We start from the raw sequence: 18,152 nt of genomic DNA, 5'->3' as shown, positions 1-18,152 counted from the left end.
CATTTTAATAGTTTGAACAATTGATTGGCTACATGGTCAAGTATGACACTTAATATTTTTCCACTTCTGACTCTAAACCACTCCACAGAATCAATTCAGCAAAGATGAAATCAGAAGGACTGACGCAGACCATGGTGGACCGCTGCATTCAGGTGGGCCCTCATAGCTAGAAAGCATTTTTCATCTGCTGCAGTTTATATTTTGAATATTTATATTTTGTTCTTCTCTCACTGGTCTTTAGGATGAGATCGCTGACTTCCTTTCAGGTGTGCTTACACGGGCAGAGGGCCACGGTCATGGCTCAGGTGAGCTGAGAGACATGGACACAGAAAAGAAGAAAAGGCCTCGACGGGAGCTTCCCTTTGACATGGAGAGAGGACGACCATCCTCCCCTGCACTGAGAGTTCCTATCTCGCCGTCAGGATCTGAGGTAAGAAGTCTTCTGTATTTTTATGAAATAAAAAATGTTGTTTTATGAAATGATGGTAAATTATACAATGGTGTGTATCATAACTGTTATCATTCAACAGTAGCTGTTGAGTTTTAATAATAAGACCTTGTATGGTGGAATTGCAGTCATAGCATCGTGTCTTATGATTGTAAGAAGCTACACTGTCTGCATATGAGTCACCAGGTGCTCATGTTCGCTCGATCCTCAGGATCTGTCTAGTGTCTGCAGCAGTCCCACATCCAGTCCCAAACCCAAGACATCTGGTCTTTCTCCGGCACAGAAGTCCAGCCTTATCACTGCTACACAGTTGCTCAAGACACACATGCAGCGCTCCGGCACAGTGCTCACTCACAAGCAGGCTCAAGGTCAGTGCACCAACTCACTCAACTCTGAATTCATTGAAAAGGGCTCTGTAAATACGCTTGTGCACTGTGATCCTTGGTACCTGTGTGTACACAGTTGTCCTGTTCACCCCACTTGTTTATTTGAACTTGTTAAAACGAGCCATTGATCTTAACTCCAGTGGAATTTTTGCGGAGGTGTTACAAGGTAACCAGACAGGGTAGAATGCAAGATGTGAAAATGATGGTAGAAAACAAAGATTTTGAAGAGATTATCAAGTCACGACATCTGATGGGGAAAGATGGAACGTGACTGAAATACTTTCCTCTCATCCTCTTGTCTCTTCTCTTCCTACAACTTTCCTTTCCGGCTCTTTTTTCCAATTCATTCCAGCTCAGTTTGCTGCTTTTATGAAACAAAACATGCTTGTGAGGAAAAATCTTCCTCCTGGCACTCCTCCTTGTATTTTTGGTAAGTGTCTATCCCTCTTCTTTCCTTTTTTCTTTCCTCTTTCCCTTTCACTCTTCTTCCTTTGTTTCCGCTGCTTTAATTTTAGACTAATGTGACTACTTTACTGCATTAAAACTTTATAAAGCTTTTGAGAGCAAATATTAACTTCAAAGCTTGGGGTTAGTTAAGGATAAAATACCACAGGTTCGTGTCACTTCAGTACTTCACTGATAGTTGTGTGTTCGTCTGTGTGTTTGTCTGTGCCGTGCAGTGCCGGTGACCTCTGATCAGATGGAGGGCCTGGACAGAGATGAACTGCGGTCCCATGGCAAGAGGAGGCAGACACCTAGTCCCACTCCAAGCAAAGCCTCCAAGAGAGCAAAGATCAAGGTTACTATTGTTTCCCAAAGCGATTCAGCAGGGGGCAGCCTCAGTCCTGCTGCACATGAAGGTACAAAACCTGGGATCCTTTAACAGTGGTTTGATTTAGGAGTATTGGTAATCAGAAATTGTGTAAATTGGTGCTGATACTCATGAGATTTTGATATTAAAGATGATGATAAACTAAACTGGTTCACACACACCAAGCTGACACTTGCTCGGCGTTGTATCTAGACTAAACAACCACAAGGGTCGACTTCTGAATGTCACCCGTAGCGCAGCCCGCGCACTTCCCTGCTCTCCACACAACACTTTTAGCATATGCAGTCATGAAAAAACTCACTGTCAGGGGAAAAAAATCCACAGTCCAATAGACCAACTTTGGATAATTGCAGTTTAAACCAGATGAAACCAGCAAGTATTAAGGCCTAAATGTAGCAACCAGATGAAGGACTACTCCACTGGCAGCATCTAAGTAAACAAACAGCTGGCAATAGCGTTCACTGTTAAATGACCACAGCTGCATATAAAACCTCTGGTCTAAGTCAGGGAGGTCAAGCTCACTTTTTATCAAGTTACTTTGATCTGAAGTGGGCTTGACCAGTAAATCATCTTACTGTCAGTTTAAAGAAGATTAGCTACATATTTAATTTCTGAGATGTCTTAACCCTCTGGGGTCGACGGACGCACCGGCGCGTCAAAATCACATGACCAATTTAAGACAACACGGCTACAAGATGCAGCGACCCAGAGTCTCCAATTCAACTTGGACTTCAAACTATATACCAGTTTTTAAATTGTGTCGATGGGCCACGTAACACCAGAGTTATGATTAAAAAAAATACACGCGATGTTTCTTTCTGAACAAAACAGCGGTGTGCACAGCAGAAAGAAACGGTAAAAATGGCGTTTTCTAAGGACAGTGCTAGCAAACACTCTCCGCTTGCGAGTGAAAAAATAAAAAACACCCGTTCCCTATTGGTGTTAAAGTGTACCATGTGAGCCAATCAAAAAATGATATGGCAGCATGTGGCACTTGGTTGTTTAGGGAGAAGGGGAAGTTTTAGGAGTGACGCCCGCAAGAGAAATCGGGCGTCTGAAAGAAAGAGAGAGGGCGAGTTTTCACATGTGAGACATTAGTGACATTTAGCGTGTTTGGAGGCTATAGTTACTGTATTGTGTACTTTTTGTTTTGTGTGTCAGGTATACTAGCGAATGTCACATTTCCTCCAAAAAAGCCACCAAGGGCAGATTCCAGTGTAAACGCTGTGTCCACATAGAAAACTGGACCGATACACCTCCTGTTGTCAGACTTGCAGGGTTTAGGCCAGGGTTGTGGCCAGATTTAGGTAAATAGTACCATATAACTTTCTTGTTTGCCAAACGTGCACAATTTTTAGAAATGTATAATTTCTATTTGGATTTCAAGTTATGAAAATGATTCGTTAAACACGTTAAATATTTAAAATGAAACATTTTTGTCTGAGTTTAGATCAATTGTGCTAATATAGTATGTCAAAATGAAAAAACAACTCCAATGCCAGATATTCGAGGTTGTGCTGAAAATAATGATACCAAACAAGGCAAGATAAACAGTTTTTTAAATGTGAAATGTAGAGGTGAAATCAAAAGTAATCAAAAACGGCCAATTATACCCTGGACCCCAGAGGGTTAATATAAGATTTTTTTAAAACGTATAGCTTCAACAGTGTATCTAAGTTTTTCTGTGCAATAAATATGTAAAATTACAGAAAAGGGTTCTGATAGTTTATAGCACAAAGTAGTCTGTAGTTATAAAACATCGTTTTTGTTAAAAATAAATTTAAGTGAAGTTTCTATAGATGGTAAAAAACTGTTATTTTTCTCTAAAATAATTATTTATCTGCTGCTTAAATCAGTGCAACATGGACATTCCCAAAATGGCCAAAAAATGCCAACTGCTTTGAATTGCACTAGATGGATTAATTATTTACTTGGTTGAATTGTCAGTGAGGCAAACCACTTAGTTTGTGAAATAAAATTCCAATAAACAACCTTAAAAAAAAACAAAAAAACACACAGACATACACAAAAAGAAGGCAGTGACTGATTCAGCCAATCAGCAATACATTCCTGCAGTCACCCACTATAAGGTGTTGGGTAATTTGCCTCTCATGTCATACATAGCTTCATACAAACTTGAATCTTTAAACACTGAGAGAACTTGTCTGGGCTTTTTTGTTTGTTTTTGTCAGAATAAAAAGATATAGTTCATTCTTTCATGCGTTGATTAAAATCACTTGTGGGCAGACAGATGCTTTGAGCAGGTTGAGTTCATTCAACTGTGCAGATGAAAAATGTGTTTTTTGTTGATTATGCATTATTAAATTTAAACTGGGGCTTTGCTAAGCCTTTTATTTTGAAAAAACAAACATTCTGCCTGTCATTAATGACCAGGTGGTTGTTTTGAGATTCACCCTTTTTCTAGAAATGATCATAATTTATTTGTTGTTTTTTGTTTTTGTGTTCCTTTTTTGTTTTTACCAAAGCGAGATAACTGACTGTCCTTCATATTTTCTTTTTTCTTTTTTTTTCTTTTCTTGCAGTGGGTGTCTCAGGAAAGCCCTTAACTGTGACAATGGGACAGACTGTAGCTGGTGCCAAGGAGCTGTCTGGACTTCTTACAGGCCAACGGTAAGCAAGCCAGCGCCATAACACACACACACACTGACACACTGACACATTGAGGTTGGAGCACTTGAAACCCTAACTATCCCTACACCCACATCCACTGCCACTTGGTGGGGTGTCTGGTGCAGAGGGATTGGTTAGAGGTGTACTTGGAGTTTGGGAGCTGAGTGATGGCCAAAGCAGCACTTGCTGGGGTAGCTCCTGAGTAGACTGGTGGTTATGTGTGTCACTGCAGGTCTGGTAGTCTCTCAGAGGTGTCTGGTGCCCTGTCCCCAGGCTCCAGCTCATTCAGCAGCGTGCAGCCTTGCATGGTGTCGGGGCCTTCCACACCAGCCCAGGTGCAAGCTCCAGCCACTGCCCAAGGTATCTTCGTCTTGTCCTGCCTTGCACGCTTGTTTGCACTCTTAATTGTGCAGCTGATCTCAACATAGTGACATCAAAAAACAAGTGCAGTTCTGCTTGGTTTTATTGTGTGGGATCCAGTTTGATCGCTGAGCTGAGAATTTGGACAACATGTTTTAGCAAACATCATCATTGATCACCTCTTGCACCATCGCTGTCAGTCACTGACCCAAACCTTGCCCTGGCTATCGTGTGTGTGTGTGTGTGTGTGTGCGCGCTGTTAGTTTAGGCCTTGGAATGTTTGTTTTTTTTTCCTTAATAATTTCTGTGATGTTTCGTTGGGATTGATTTAACCCAATCAATGATTGATCTGTGTGTGTGCAGCACCTTCCGCCAGCAGTCTTCTACAAGGCCTAAGTTTCAGTCTTCAGGAGATCGTCACCAAAGCTCCTAACGTTCCCTCAACAGCAGCCAACACAGGTGGCACCCAGGTAACACTTGGAGTGGTTGTATTCGATTCCTAAACCAGATTTTGAACCACCCATTTGCGATAAATTATGTAGACTATTTATAACACTCAAAGAGGGTTTTATTTATTTTTATTTTTTTAAAGTGTGTAGTTATGTGTTAATCTATTTTTTTTTTAATATGCCACATTTGTAATTGGTTACCCAAATGATTAAAAGAACTGAAAACACACAGATCTAGTGGAACTTCCATGGTTTAGGTACATAAAAGAGAAACTGGAGCATATGTTTTATTGCCAAGGAAAAACTTTTTTTTTTTTTTGTTTGTTAATAGACGTCGTCATCGCATCTAATCGGCTTCAATACTACCAAACTGCTTTTTTCTTTCTTTCTTTTTTTCCTTTTAAGTGACCTAATGGAATAAAATATGATAAAATCATCTTTCCTGTCCACTCATCTGCCCTCATGCTGTTTGTGCCATTCCACAGGGTCCGGTCCTGAGCTCCGCCGGTACCAGCAGCAGTGCTCTGCTCCGGGCCGTGCCTGTGGTCACCACAGGAGGAGTGGCTAAAACCACCGCCATCCATCAGCTGCTCACTAATGGTGGGCTGGCCAAACTTGCTAGCAGCTTGCCTGGCTTGGCGCACATCACCAACCAGACCACCGGTATGTCTCGAGCTGCCAAGACACGACGGCCACGTTGAATGCCCAGAGTTTGTTCATCCTTTGTTTTGGAAACAGTAGTGCAGGAGGTCTGTAGGCCGGACGTAGAGGAATGTAGAGGACATCTCTGATACTTGCAGAGATGGTTTGCCTGGAATGAGCCTAACTGTTGTAAGGTTTGCAGAGGAATGTGCAGCTTACACGTACAGCAGCCAATGGCAGATTAGTGGCGTACATGTTTTCATGTTCACGGAATGGAAAGTCACAATTTAGAGTTTCCATCTGATGTCGGACACACAAAGGCATGAAACAGTTTGATCCTGAATAATTGTGAATTAAGTTAAGATCAATGTTAAGAGGTTTGACCAAATTTTAATAAGACTCCTGTTTTTCAGTCAAAACTGCTTTCTGCGTCAGCTTTGTTTGTTCAAGCGATCATTTCATGTTTGTTTCTTTTTGTTTGCCTATTTTGTAAACCCATTAAATCACCTGCTTTCAATTATTCATTTATATTAACGCTGACCTCCTAGAGAGTTGTGTTGAGAAGCAATAACGTTGGCACATGGCATTACCCAAGCTGTTCCTGTTGTAATAAAGACTGGAATCAAACTTTGTTTTCATTGTCGTCTTGTTGTCATTTTATTTTGAGTGTAAATCAGTTGGCTTTCTCACCCCTTTCACTTACCTGAACCTCCAAATTTGCTTTTACCTTTCATGGTCATCTAATATCATGAACGTGCTTTAAAAACAACAACAACAGCTATCCTTTAGATGACTTGCATCACAGCATGTTTGCAGCAAATTATTATTTAGTCTAATCTGGTGTATTTGGACGTAAATCATTTATAGCTTGTTATTTCTGTGTATGTTGGTGTTTGTTGTCAGGAGGGCAGAAAGCCCCCACTTCTATAACGGTGACCCTTCGAGGAGCACATCCGAGTAGAGTGGGATCTGTCAGCCAAGCTGGTGGTGAAGCTGTGACTTCAGCTCGTACCCATGAGCCCAAGGTGCGCCTCAGTTCAGCACCTAAACAGACACACTTAACTTGGAGCTTTTTTGCTCCCCCTTATTCTTGGTTACATGTTTTTCTGACTAACACAAAGTTTGACAGATTTCTGTTATCACTGCAAATGTTCATGCAGCCCATTAAAAATTTCAGTTTGATAGCTTGTAATGGTTCTCACTGACATGGCACCCCAGTGCCTACTTTTAAAATGATTTTGTTGTCACTAGTCTATAATTTGTTGTGGAGGCAGTCTAGAAAATAATTACCGGCTTTACTGTATAGCCTTTGACCCAGTTGTTCACAGTATCTTGTAGCCTTGTGTATTTTAGGTCACATACAGCCACTGGGGCATAAACTGAGGACTGAAGGTGCATTAACAGAAAAACACTGAAGTGTTTGTTAGAAATGACACACTGAGGTGAAAGTGTCAGTTACAGCTTTTCTTTTTCATGAAGAGATGACAGCGTTTGAGGAAACGGGCAAAAGTTTAGAAAAGCAAGTGAATTTCTTTCACTTTCTTAATATTTTGCCTTCACATAGCCAGACTTTCTTTTTACTCATTTTATGAGTCCAGTCCTTGTACCTGACCATTTTCTGAGAAAGTTGTTCGTTTGTTAAGCCACTTAACACTGACATACAAAGCATGCAGGCAAAAAAGGCACCTAAATGAAGGGCTCAACCAACATTGTGTGTACGCATGAGAGACAACTTAACAAAGATCTATTCCTAAATCATATCTTTAGGCAATCTGTTACTAGCAGTTTGTCGTTAAAACACATTTGTTCCCATTTCTTTGTTTGAATCAATGAAAAATGTCAAAAATAATAGTTTAACAAGCACACTATTTTGCACCACCAGGGTAATTATGTACATGTATATATCACTCATCATGATGTGCAGCCTATGGACGTCATGTTCTTTAGATATAGGAAAGAATTCAGCAAAGAACTGACACAGGATCTGAGAGATACATCTGGCCCTTGAGCTCATCCATCTGCTGTTCACTAAAGTCTCGTCAGAAATGGTCTCAGTGGCTGTCAAGAAGCCATTCTTAAGGAAAGGAAAGGTTGAGATATGGCAAAGTGCACAAGAACTGGTCTCATGGAGTAATGAACACAAATGTTTGTTTGTTTTTATTTCTGGTTTAGATTGTCATGGGAATTTTTCAGCATGACAATGATCTCATACACACTTCTAATAAAGTAAAAGAAAAACAATTGATCACTATTAATCATGGATTGGCTTCCCCAGAGCCCAGACTTAAACATTATTGAAGCGGTGTGGGATCAGTTTGACAGAGACCAAAACAAAAGGCAGCTTTGAATGTGCTTACAGAAAGCTGGAGAACTATTCCTGAAGACTAGTTAAAGAAATAAGAGGGATGCTTACCTAAGGAAGTTCAGACTGCTCAAGAATAAAGGTGGCCACACCAAATATTGACTTTGAAGCTTGTTAAAACTGTGCAAAAATCTTTTTTCTTTTTTTGCCTTATTTCCATATATGTTTGCATGTTTTAGTAAATCACCATATCCATTAAATCCCCATTTTCCATAGCAAAACATAAAGCACTGAGAGGTGGCTCGAGACCTTTGCGCAGCACTGTAGAAATAAACACAAAATCCTCCCATGCCTTGTCTTTCTCAGATAAGTATTAGAGTGTGGATCACAGTGTGCTCCACTTCTGAAACTGGATGCAGCTGAAAATATCTCAATATTATATCTGAGGATTCCGAGCAGACTTTAAAGTAAATGTCAAACATGTTATTGCCCCGAAGAATTTAATATAAACCAAGAATGGACTGAGAGTTAATTAATTGCACTGTGCCCTTTTGCAGCACTGAAATCTCGGCTCACTGTGGGCAAATCCCTGATGCAAGATGGTGATGTGCAAAAGTACCTTAGGAGCCACAGCCTGCTGATGAGACTGCTCCCTCCCCATAGTGACGAACACACCGCCGCACAGTGTGCAGAAGACCACGCCTCACAGAGGGCTCCCCTGTGGAGATGGTGGGAAAAGGCCAGGCAGTTGCTTTCAGTTGTGGACAAGTCCGAGTCTGTGCTGGATAGAACAGGCACTGCTAACTTCAGGGGATGTCGTCGTGCTACAGCCTGCACTCCTTTATTACACCTTTGACTTTAAACTGACAGCATGATCACATGTTCTTGGGAGAAAATTATATGCTGAAGGTAAACTGTAAACTACCTGGAGTGTGGTGGTGCAGCCCAGGTAAAGCCTACAAAAGGACAGCTGTGCATCTCAACAAAGATAATGTTTGAAGTCCTTAGCGTACTCAGAATATATTGAGTTCTATCATTGCTGTATCCATATATGTCCATATAGATCCAATAACAGTAATCCATATAATAAGTGTCTGTCATAATTGTTTCTTTTTATGTAGCAATTTTAATAATAATATAATTTGATGTAATGTGCTTCTGAAAGGGAGACGCGTATTGCGATGCTTAGTTTGAGGTATTTGCACTTGTAAAACTCCAAGCTTTTGTTGCACTCGTTTCCACCTGAACCTGTTTTTCTATAGCCTCAAACACTGGACCAGGGTACTGCTTCCCATCTGCACCGTCTCATGACTTCACTGCACGCAGAGCTTATGTTTGAAATAAACATATTTACCTGAATGCAATGCTTTTGCTTTACTTAGCTAATGTAAACATTTGGTCTTGTGTGCTAAACACTTGTAGCACTGAGCGAGCTGAGAAACTCCGCTCTTGTTCAAAATGTTATGGAGGAGCTCGCTCCAATGCGTGATAGTCGCACTGCTGTGTTTACAGCCGCAGCATAAATACAGCCCACTTATTGTAGACGACATCCTGTCAGCAGTCAGATAAGATATAGATAGGAGTGTCTCTCTTCCTCTGTATGTAAACCTTTGTATACATTAGATAGCATGAAGGATCCCATTTAGACAACAGCAGCTGCTGGTATTTCCTCACATCATTGCCACCAGCCCCTCTTGAAGCAATCCATCTGAGATTTAGTCATCCAATCACGTCTGCAGGCCAGCTTTACTGTCCTGCAGACATTGAAGGTGAAGTACAGTGAGAATAGAAGTGTTTTACTTACACTTTACACTTCATGTTAGTAAAGCAGGCAAAACAATGAAGCAGGATGTGTGTATATTCACAGGTACAAATATGTAACATATTTTTTGTACAAGGCCCGAACAGCGCAGGGGGAAATCAGCAGTATTGGAAAGATGGAATGTGAATGAAAAGCGGTAACAGAATGAATTTAATGGTTAATATGTGTAAGCTTTAGGTCCCTCATGCTACAAGCATAAATAACATAAAAGAATGAACAAACTATTAATATCCAACACGAACTCAAGAAATGCTCCACAAAAACTGGATAGGTGGAAAAGTGGTTCATCGGAGGACTTCAGTTGGAATCTGTTGGGGGTTTTTTTTATCACTGCTTGAAGCACAAATGAGATATGATGTCACGAGGAAGAAACTGATCCAACTTACACAGATAGAATAAAGCAAGCTGTGACACATGGCATCTTACCATGCACTGTCTCAGGGCTCCCTTTTTTCTAGGATTAAGAAAGCTTATACATTTTTCATTTTAGTAGCTTGTAATTAAATAATAATAATAATTATAACAAACTGCATGTGGAAGCTTCTTTCTGCCACTGAAATAAATAAATTACCATTTAAACTTTTGGGCTATTATTCTACAATAAACAACATAATAATACATTGCAATAATACACATTTTTGTATTTTTTTTTTCTATGGCAAAAAAAACCCAAACAAGTTTCCATAAACCAAACCCTGTACAGGTATGAAGTCACAAGGAATAAACAGACTTATAGAGTGGATTAAATTTCCATTGGTAGGATAAAATAAATGGGCTGGTTCTTGTATAGTGCTTTTCTACTCTATCCGAGCACTCAAAGCACTACAGAAAACATGCCATCCTCACCTATTCATACAAGCACTTCTGTCCATGCTTTTTGTCTGACATTCACACTCCAATGGATGCATCAACTTGAGCTTCAGTATCTTCCCCAGGGATGTTTTGGCATGTAGACAGGAGCAGCCAGGGCTCGAACAACCAGCGGGTTAGTAGATCACCTGCTCCACATTTTGACTTACAGCCACCCTAGAGCACCTGTCAGGTACAGCCTACCCTTCAGGGTTCAGGGCCACACGTTTTACTAAGATTAACAAACCTTCTGCTGGAAATAAGAATAATAATAACTTGAAATTTCAAGTTATTTTCTCAGAAGTTTGATAACATCGAAATTTTGACTTATGATTGTCTTTTTTTCCCCTCACTAGCGGAAACAAGCGTCCCACATCTCAGACTGTCCTCCGTGGTTATCTCTTCTTTGTTGTTGTTTTTTATTTTTACATTTTTTATTTTAACTCTTTGTGAATCTGTCTAAATGTGTTCCGTACATTACCGACAGGTGGCGCACTAACCGCTCCTGTTTCGCTCGTGACTCCTTTACTTCAGAAGGGTCTGTTTGTTTGTTTGCGCGTGCATGTCATAATGCGAGTGGGCGGCCGTTCGGTAGTGTGCGCGTGTGAATAATTGCGCTCGTGGAAGTAAAGGGAGAGGGGGAAACAACGTGGAGTGTAAAAACAAAGAAAAAATCACGAATTTACGCGCAGAGTGCGGCTGAACTTTTATAAACCGGGGGGTGTTTACAAAGCGGTGGTTCCGGGGAGATCATTCGGGTCTCTGACCGTGTGTATAGCAGAGCAGAGGGGAAACTACAGTCACTATAATAATTATCCACAAAGAGACATTCCCGGTCGGCCAGTTTCTCGTCACTCACACGCTGTTCACGCGCAGACAAGGTAACAATAAAAATTCACACGTGCATCTGTGGTAATTGGGGATTTTCTCCGCCCCTGCTGGGCTGCCATATCATCAAAGTTTCTCGGGCAGTCCTCCGCACTAGCCCTAAGCTCCGGCTGGATGAGAGAAATCACTGCCCCCAGAGCCAAGAAAACACCGGAGGGAGGCTGGATTTAAAACCCGCCCTCCAGAGGGATCTCGTCCCCCCCGACCAAAAAAGAAAAGAAAAGAGGAAAAACCTCCCATTTTCTCTCACTCTATTTCTCTTTCCCACTTCTGTCTCTCTTTCCCTCTGTCCCTCTCTTCTCCTCTACCTTTATCCCTCGCCTTTCGCCGTTTCCCCTCCACAAACATGGATCTCTCGGCGAGGTGTTTGGTTCTTCTATCATGTCTTGGCGTGATATTGGCGATCGATTTGGACGCGATTGATCCAGGCTACTATGTGGAGCCCACTGCCACATCAGAGACGATCGACTACAAGGATCCCTGCAAAGCTGGTGAGATTTGATTTGTCATCGATTTTTCTTTTTCTTGTACTGTGTATGATTTTCTTTTTTAAAAACCATATTTATGTGGAGGTAAAAAAAAAAAATGCCACGACTCAACGTGGAGCTCGCACAGAGCGGCCAGAGCAACGCTTTTGGAGAGATGACAGTAGTGGATGTAGTTTTTAAAAGGCTTGAGGGAACATTGTGTGCAATTGTTTTGTAGTAAGTGACATAGTTTCTGCAGTTTGAGCCATCCGAGGCGTACACAGTATAACCCAGCTCAAAGAGCGGCTCCACGGATCGTAGGGATGAAAACGCATCGATTGAAGGCTTTCTGTGTGCATTTCGCGACACATGAAAAGTTTTCTGGGGGGTTTAGTTTTCGGTTGAAAAAGTTGGTGCCTGCTGTTTGCACTCGTGCTTAAAAAATGTGATCAAATCCCTCCTGCAGGCTGTCTCCTCTGTTATATACTTAGAAATAAAATAAAAGTCTGCGCTGTTGGGGAAACAAAGGATTTTTACACTTTGATTTGCAGACTTCTTCTCCCTTTGCTGGCCGCTTTTGTCAGTGCACAGATCTCCTCTCGGTTTTTTTTTTCTTTCCCTACCGGTTGTTTGCACGGCCACTTAAAACAAAGTGGAGGAGGGGAGAAAGTAGAGTACAGTCGAGTTTAGATATTTATGCACATATTTTTCTGCTGGCGGTTGTCTTTATTTGTTGCAGTACAGGGAAGAAGTAAGCCTCCACTCCTCCACAGTAAGAGCTAAAAAAAACCCAAATCATAAATTTACAGTACTGTACAGTAACTGCATTAAGTGTGAGTATTTAAACTGTAAAGAAGACACAGGCTCCAAAGGGGAAGCTGAATAATTCAACAGACTATCTCAGATCTGGGAACACTGACACAAAAGTTATAAAAGCTTTGGATTGCTGGAGCAAATTCAGGACGACTGTGATTTCAAGTTGGCCTTATTTCCTTGCAAATATTTCATGAAATGACCTGAGTGGCATAACTTTCCACAGCAGCCATTTTGACATGTCCTTGCAGGGTTAACATAGGTGTAATTAATATAAGCCCATGTAGACCAGTTCCATTCAGATGGGGGCAAAAAAAACCCTGGCTTTGGCTCGCACGGGCGAACTGGGATCGCTGTGACACACTAAATTTGAGCTTAATTATTACTTACTCTTTTTTTATCAATTAGACCTGTGTTTACTTTGGGTTACATGTCAAAATGGCTGCTGTGGAAAAAGTGCCTGTTTTGGACCCATGTCCTCAGTGAATTTGAACAATGTGACTGTGAGACTTGGCACAGATGGAAAAGCCTACAGGAAGATCAGTTACCAAGTGAAACGCAGGCGCAGCAGAAATCAGGAGGTACTAGCTGTGGTGCCACTAATCAGAGCTGCAGTGGCTGTCCTCCTGAAATGACCCCACGGAGACACACACACACACACACACACACACACACGTAAACACACAGTGCTCTGCTTGCACAGTTTGGCTCTGAAAAAACAAAAGGACGGGTGCATCAGAGTTGGCACGGAGATCAGTTTGTGTGACAGCTCTCTAAGGGTATTCCACAATGGTAATTTCTAACTCTCAATTGCTCTCTGACAACAACAACGATAAAAATCACAAGATTAAGCTTAGCTAAGGAGATAAAGAGAAGCCTGATTAATGTTAGGACCCTATTCTTTGGTCAGACCAAGATCTGTTAGTCCAGCTCAGAGTGGGTGCATCCAATATGGACTGCCGTACAGTGGGGAAGGTGGCACTAAAATGACTAAAAAGCCGCCTCGTGAGGATGCTCCCGTTCTCCAGAAGCCTGGGAACGGACCAATATTTCAGTAAATGATGATCCAAAACCCTCTGCCAAAATTAAAGTCTCTAGAGAAGAAAAAGAAGAAAGGGGGGAAAAAAACAGTAAAAACGATGGCCTGTCCAAGTATGTCACTTGACTTGAATCCAGTGCAGCACCTTTTCAGGGGAATTTTAAAGAGAAGCAACAAAAACACCTCAATCAAAGCGGAGCTGGAAATATATCTAAAGAAAGGCAGAATGAGACCTGTTTTTAAAATAGTACATTTAAGTATTTATCTATTTCTTAATTTATCATGAAGCAAATACTTTACTGGTCATGTTCCACAGCGGTGTACATACTTCTGGTTCATCCTTTATATATGTGCTTCTTCTGCCTGTGGTGAGACCTGCATAATTTCCCTCTATTTGCCAAAGATTATCCGAGTTGTCATTGTAGTCTTTTCTTTTTTTCTTTCTTTCTTTGTACTGTGAGCTCACTGTCTTGCCAAATCCCTTAGGGGAAGTTTGAACAGATTGCCTTTTCCATCTGGTAAAAGTATTCAGGTTACAGATACAGAGAGTTGGCTTCAGTCACAATGACCTCTAAAGTCCTGGAAGTGCTTACTGATTTTTAGCATTTGACTGTCTCTGATGTGTCAGACAGTTATACAACAGAGTCCAGTCCTCCTACTTTTAGTTACCCAACTACCCAAAGAAGAGGAGTAAGGATAATCTAAAGGCTGCGCTTTGAGAGTGTTGTTGTTGTTGTACATAAACATGACAAAAACAGGCGAGTGAAGTGCAAATGATGAAGATGTTCCTTCCTGTTTTCGCTGTCCTCTTATCTGAGTCATTCAAGTGCTCGTACCGGACCTCTAGTATGGATTAACTGGTAAATGTTGATTCTTGTTGCTGAGCGGTAAACTGACAAAACAATGACAATGTCAGTTCTAGGAAGAAGCAGTTTTTTGTTTTGTTTTTTAGTTAAATATTGATACAGAAAAGAAAGGTCTCATTGCTTAATAATCCTCAGTCCTGACTGATGTTTATCTGGGTCAGGATGTTATCGTTATTTGTTCTGCGGTTTGTCCGAGGTGTCGTGAGCACTGTTTTGTTTACGGTCCTCTCTGAAGACATGCGCTTTGGAGATGGTCACAAGCATGAACTCCCACTCTTTCGAACCCTCCCAGTCTCCAGCTCTTTCAACACCCACCTGCTTTTCTTCTTCCTACTAAGCAGCAAAATGTCCAAGATCTCCTCCTCACTCCTCCTCACTCAGTTTAATACATCAGAGACGGAGACATTCATTCTAGCAAAAAACCCCAAACAAATAAAACCAGACTTGTCTTTAGGCACCAGCGATGATTTTGTGGATTATTGATTTTTCTCTTATTTTTCCTGAGCCCATCACTATGAGTCAATCTGATCTCTTTCTGTGGCTGGAGGTCAGCATTTTCATGTTATGCTGCTTCCACCCAGGAAAACGCTTACTGTGAGGAGTGTGTGTGCTCGTCCTCTGTAGGGCTGTCCTTGCTTCCACACAGTGAAAGGATTTTCACAAATTACTGCCGGATACATGAAATTGAATGACTCCCATTCAGATTTTTGTAAGCGGGGGTTGGAAATCACATCTCAATATGATGCCATCTCAGTACTTTGACTCCTGATGATAGTGTCGCGCTACAGCTGCTTGATGCGTTCTTCTGCGATGGCTCACAACATCAAAGAAGAGGAAATGCGCTCAAAGGCCAGAGGCAGGGATTTACCTGCTCACTGCACTGTGGTGTCTGGGCGTTATCATTCAATTTTATAATTAGTCAATTCAATTATCTCTGCTTTCCCATGCTGCCTGCCATTTTTGTCCCCCCTGGGAGTTTCTTCTTTAAAGCAAGTTTTCTTCCTTTCACTTAGCCCTCCCACTTTACACGCAAGTACCACCATGAGAAGTCATAAAGTAGTGACTGTGGTTAGCCTGGTCAAGTCTGGGAAATGAATTTAATGGGTTTTAATTAAAAAGTTATTTGGCACCAGTGTATCATTGCAGGAGGACTCTCTAGCTGTTGTGCTCTGCTTATTTGCAGTGCTAGTTAGCTGAGACTATTTAACTATCTTCCCTGAATAAGTCAACATTTTATTTTATTTTTTAAGTTTTACACTAACAAAGGTTTAAATGATTCATCTTTAGTCCAGGCAAAAAAAAAAAGTATACCGATTTAATCTAGCAGTGCAATAACACTGAAATCATGCCTTCTATTTAGGAGTTAACCAGTGGAAAATTCCTTAGTTTGCAGAACTCCTAACTTGGCAGCGTCCCAGGAAAACATTTAAGACTCTAACAACCCACTGAGATTAGCGCCACTCGTTTTCAAAATGAAAAATGGATGAGAATCAGTCATGCTTTTGTTGTCTTCTCTGCTTAAATGATAATCGGAAAAGTAGTCACTGTCTGAATGCATGCATTCATTCATGAAGCAGACATCTTAATCTATTAAATACTCTGTGACAGCGTAGTCTGAGTGGGCTGACCGTCGTGCACATTAAAACTGCAGCAGGGAGAAATGTACAATGCAATTTTGAAAACAGACAACAGTTCTCCTGCAGCTCTCTCCGCTATGCTCTGAGCGTTGGCACATGCTCACGCGTCATATGGCACGGGTCTAAAATGAAAGCCGCTTTCACACGTGCACTGCAGACATTTATTTTTTTCTAACGAGATTAGATTGTTCGACTCCTTTGCTTTGGACATTAATTGGACTTTAGGTGTTAAGCGACCTGTGATTGGCAAAAGTCTGCTGCCCCAGCTGGGTTTTTTTTACAACTTGAAGGAAGTGCAGGAGTCCAGTTTCCCTCTCAGACCACCAGTTATTATGGATAATTTCCCCAAAGATCTGAAAATAGGTTACCTCACTCAGAAGGCTTCTTTGCTGCTGTGGCCTCATCTGCAGACAGGTCAACCTCTGCACCTCTTCTCATCCACTCACCTATGCAAGTAGTTTTCTTCCATTTCACTCAGACTGGCCAAAACAAGACAGACGGGGTCATTCACCATTTGCCAAGAGAAAGCACGGCAACAAGATTTAGGGCAGGCCGGTCTTACCGTGCCACACTATCCCAGGTGAGGTTAGTGCGACCCATTCATGAAGGGGCCTGGTACGTTCACCCCGGTCTGCTTTGTGCTCATGAAGCATTTGTCGCTGTCAACAGAGAGTTGTGTCACCCCTCACCTTTTGGTATCCGACTGTGATTCATTTGAAATGACTTAAGCTGTATGTTTGTGATGCTTTTGCATTTTTGTAAAGATTAACAATCCTGTAGATGTAAAATCAGCTACATGCTGGCATCCCATGTGTAAGGACATTGTGTCTTTTAAAAAATCCAAGTGGCTGGAAAACAGCAGTTCAAAACAGATGCCGCTCATTATCCAGCTCTATCTCCGGCTCCTGCTTTGGGGTGATGGGGCTGCCTTGTTGAACTTCAAGATGAGGCCCTCAAGCAACACTTAAGCAGATGCTTTTCTTTTATCATGGAATGCAGGCCGTATAGCCGAGCCCACACTGAGTGTTTGTTTTTACATTAAAGAGCCCCTGCCACTTCTCTCTCCACAGGGTTCAAGTGATTAGGGAGCCAATCTATAGGCGTGATCTCAGGGCTTTAGTTTGAACAATATGTTTGTCGTCAGAGCTAAGTAATAACTAATCTTGCATTATAGAAAAGCCAAGGGTGAGTGCAGAGCCTGAATGCTTTGCCAATGCTCACTCAAGTGGCTCAAATGATGCCTAATTGGTCTGGAATGATGAGCAACCTAACAGTTTTTCCTTCATTGTTCAGTTTCCCCAGAACGATTCATCTGTGCTGTGTTGAATTGTTATTGTTTTTGTTTTCTCTCTTTCCCCCACCTGTAATGAATACTAAAGGTGTTTTCTTTAACTGCAGATGGTTATTGTTTATTGGAAAGCTATGAGTTAAGGATTACTTCCAGATTAAGTTCACCCACAAGCTCATTTAAACTTTTGTTTGCACATCTGTTCTTAGAAAAACTCACACGAGACGATGTGTTATGCAAAGAGTGGTCTAAACTGAAATATTAAGCCTGGATGGTGAAAATACGTTTTGTCAAAGGTGAGAATCCTTACGGTCTGGCACTGAATTATTCATCTGTGTAAGGAGCTCAAGTAGTGTGTAGTGCTGGCATTGGGGGGGGGGGAAGACAAATGTTGGAGAGCTGGTGAATCATTAGAGGTAGTTTGACTGGTAGC

General features: G+C 41.5%; 2 protein-coding genes across 7 annotated transcripts in view; both read left to right on the top strand.

Moving 5' to 3' along the window:
• Positions 1-9,409, top strand: part of kansl3 (KAT8 regulatory NSL complex subunit 3) — a 16,148-nt gene extending 6,739 nt beyond the window's left edge. For 2 of the 5 annotated variants that reach the window (XM_013909904.1, XM_013909903.1), the window contains exons 12-22: positions 89-152; positions 242-430; positions 660-816; positions 1,187-1,264; positions 1,515-1,694; positions 4,210-4,297; positions 4,530-4,657; positions 5,021-5,127; positions 5,592-5,769; positions 6,652-6,773; positions 8,608-9,409. In XM_013909904.1, the coding sequence (XP_013765358.1) occupies positions 89-152; positions 242-430; positions 660-816; positions 1,187-1,264; positions 1,515-1,694; positions 4,210-4,297; positions 4,530-4,657; positions 5,021-5,127; positions 5,592-5,769; positions 6,652-6,773; positions 8,608-8,613 (1,297 nt within the window). In that variant the 3' untranslated portion in view covers positions 8,614-9,409. Of the gene's footprint in view, positions 1-88; positions 153-241; positions 431-659; positions 817-1,186; positions 1,265-1,514; positions 1,695-4,209; positions 4,298-4,529; positions 4,658-5,020; positions 5,128-5,591; positions 5,770-6,651; positions 6,774-8,607 lie in introns of those variants that run through there. The other 3 variants (XM_013909905.1, XM_013909906.1, XM_013909907.1) reach the window with 3 other exon arrangements.
• A 2,051-nt stretch (positions 9,410-11,460) lies between these two features.
• Positions 11,461-18,152, top strand: part of bmp1a (bone morphogenetic protein 1a) — a 30,084-nt gene continuing 23,392 nt past the window's right edge. The window contains exon 1 of one of the 2 annotated variants that reach the window (XM_013909902.1): positions 11,461-12,100. In XM_013909902.1, coding sequence (XP_013765356.1) covers positions 11,956-12,100 — 145 coding nt within the window. In that variant the 5' untranslated portion in view covers positions 11,461-11,955. The remainder of the gene's footprint in view (positions 12,101-18,152) is intronic. The other variant, XM_005729402.2, reaches the window with a different exon arrangement.

Source organism: Pundamilia nyererei, unplaced genomic scaffold (assembly GCF_000239375.1).
Source record: "Pundamilia nyererei isolate P.nyererei 1_Seehausen unplaced genomic scaffold, PunNye1.0 scaffold00033, whole genome shotgun sequence".
Classification (NCBI taxonomy): domain Eukaryota; kingdom Metazoa; phylum Chordata; class Actinopteri; order Cichliformes; family Cichlidae; genus Pundamilia; species Pundamilia nyererei.
This window is presented reverse-complemented; position numbering and strand designations above follow the sequence as displayed.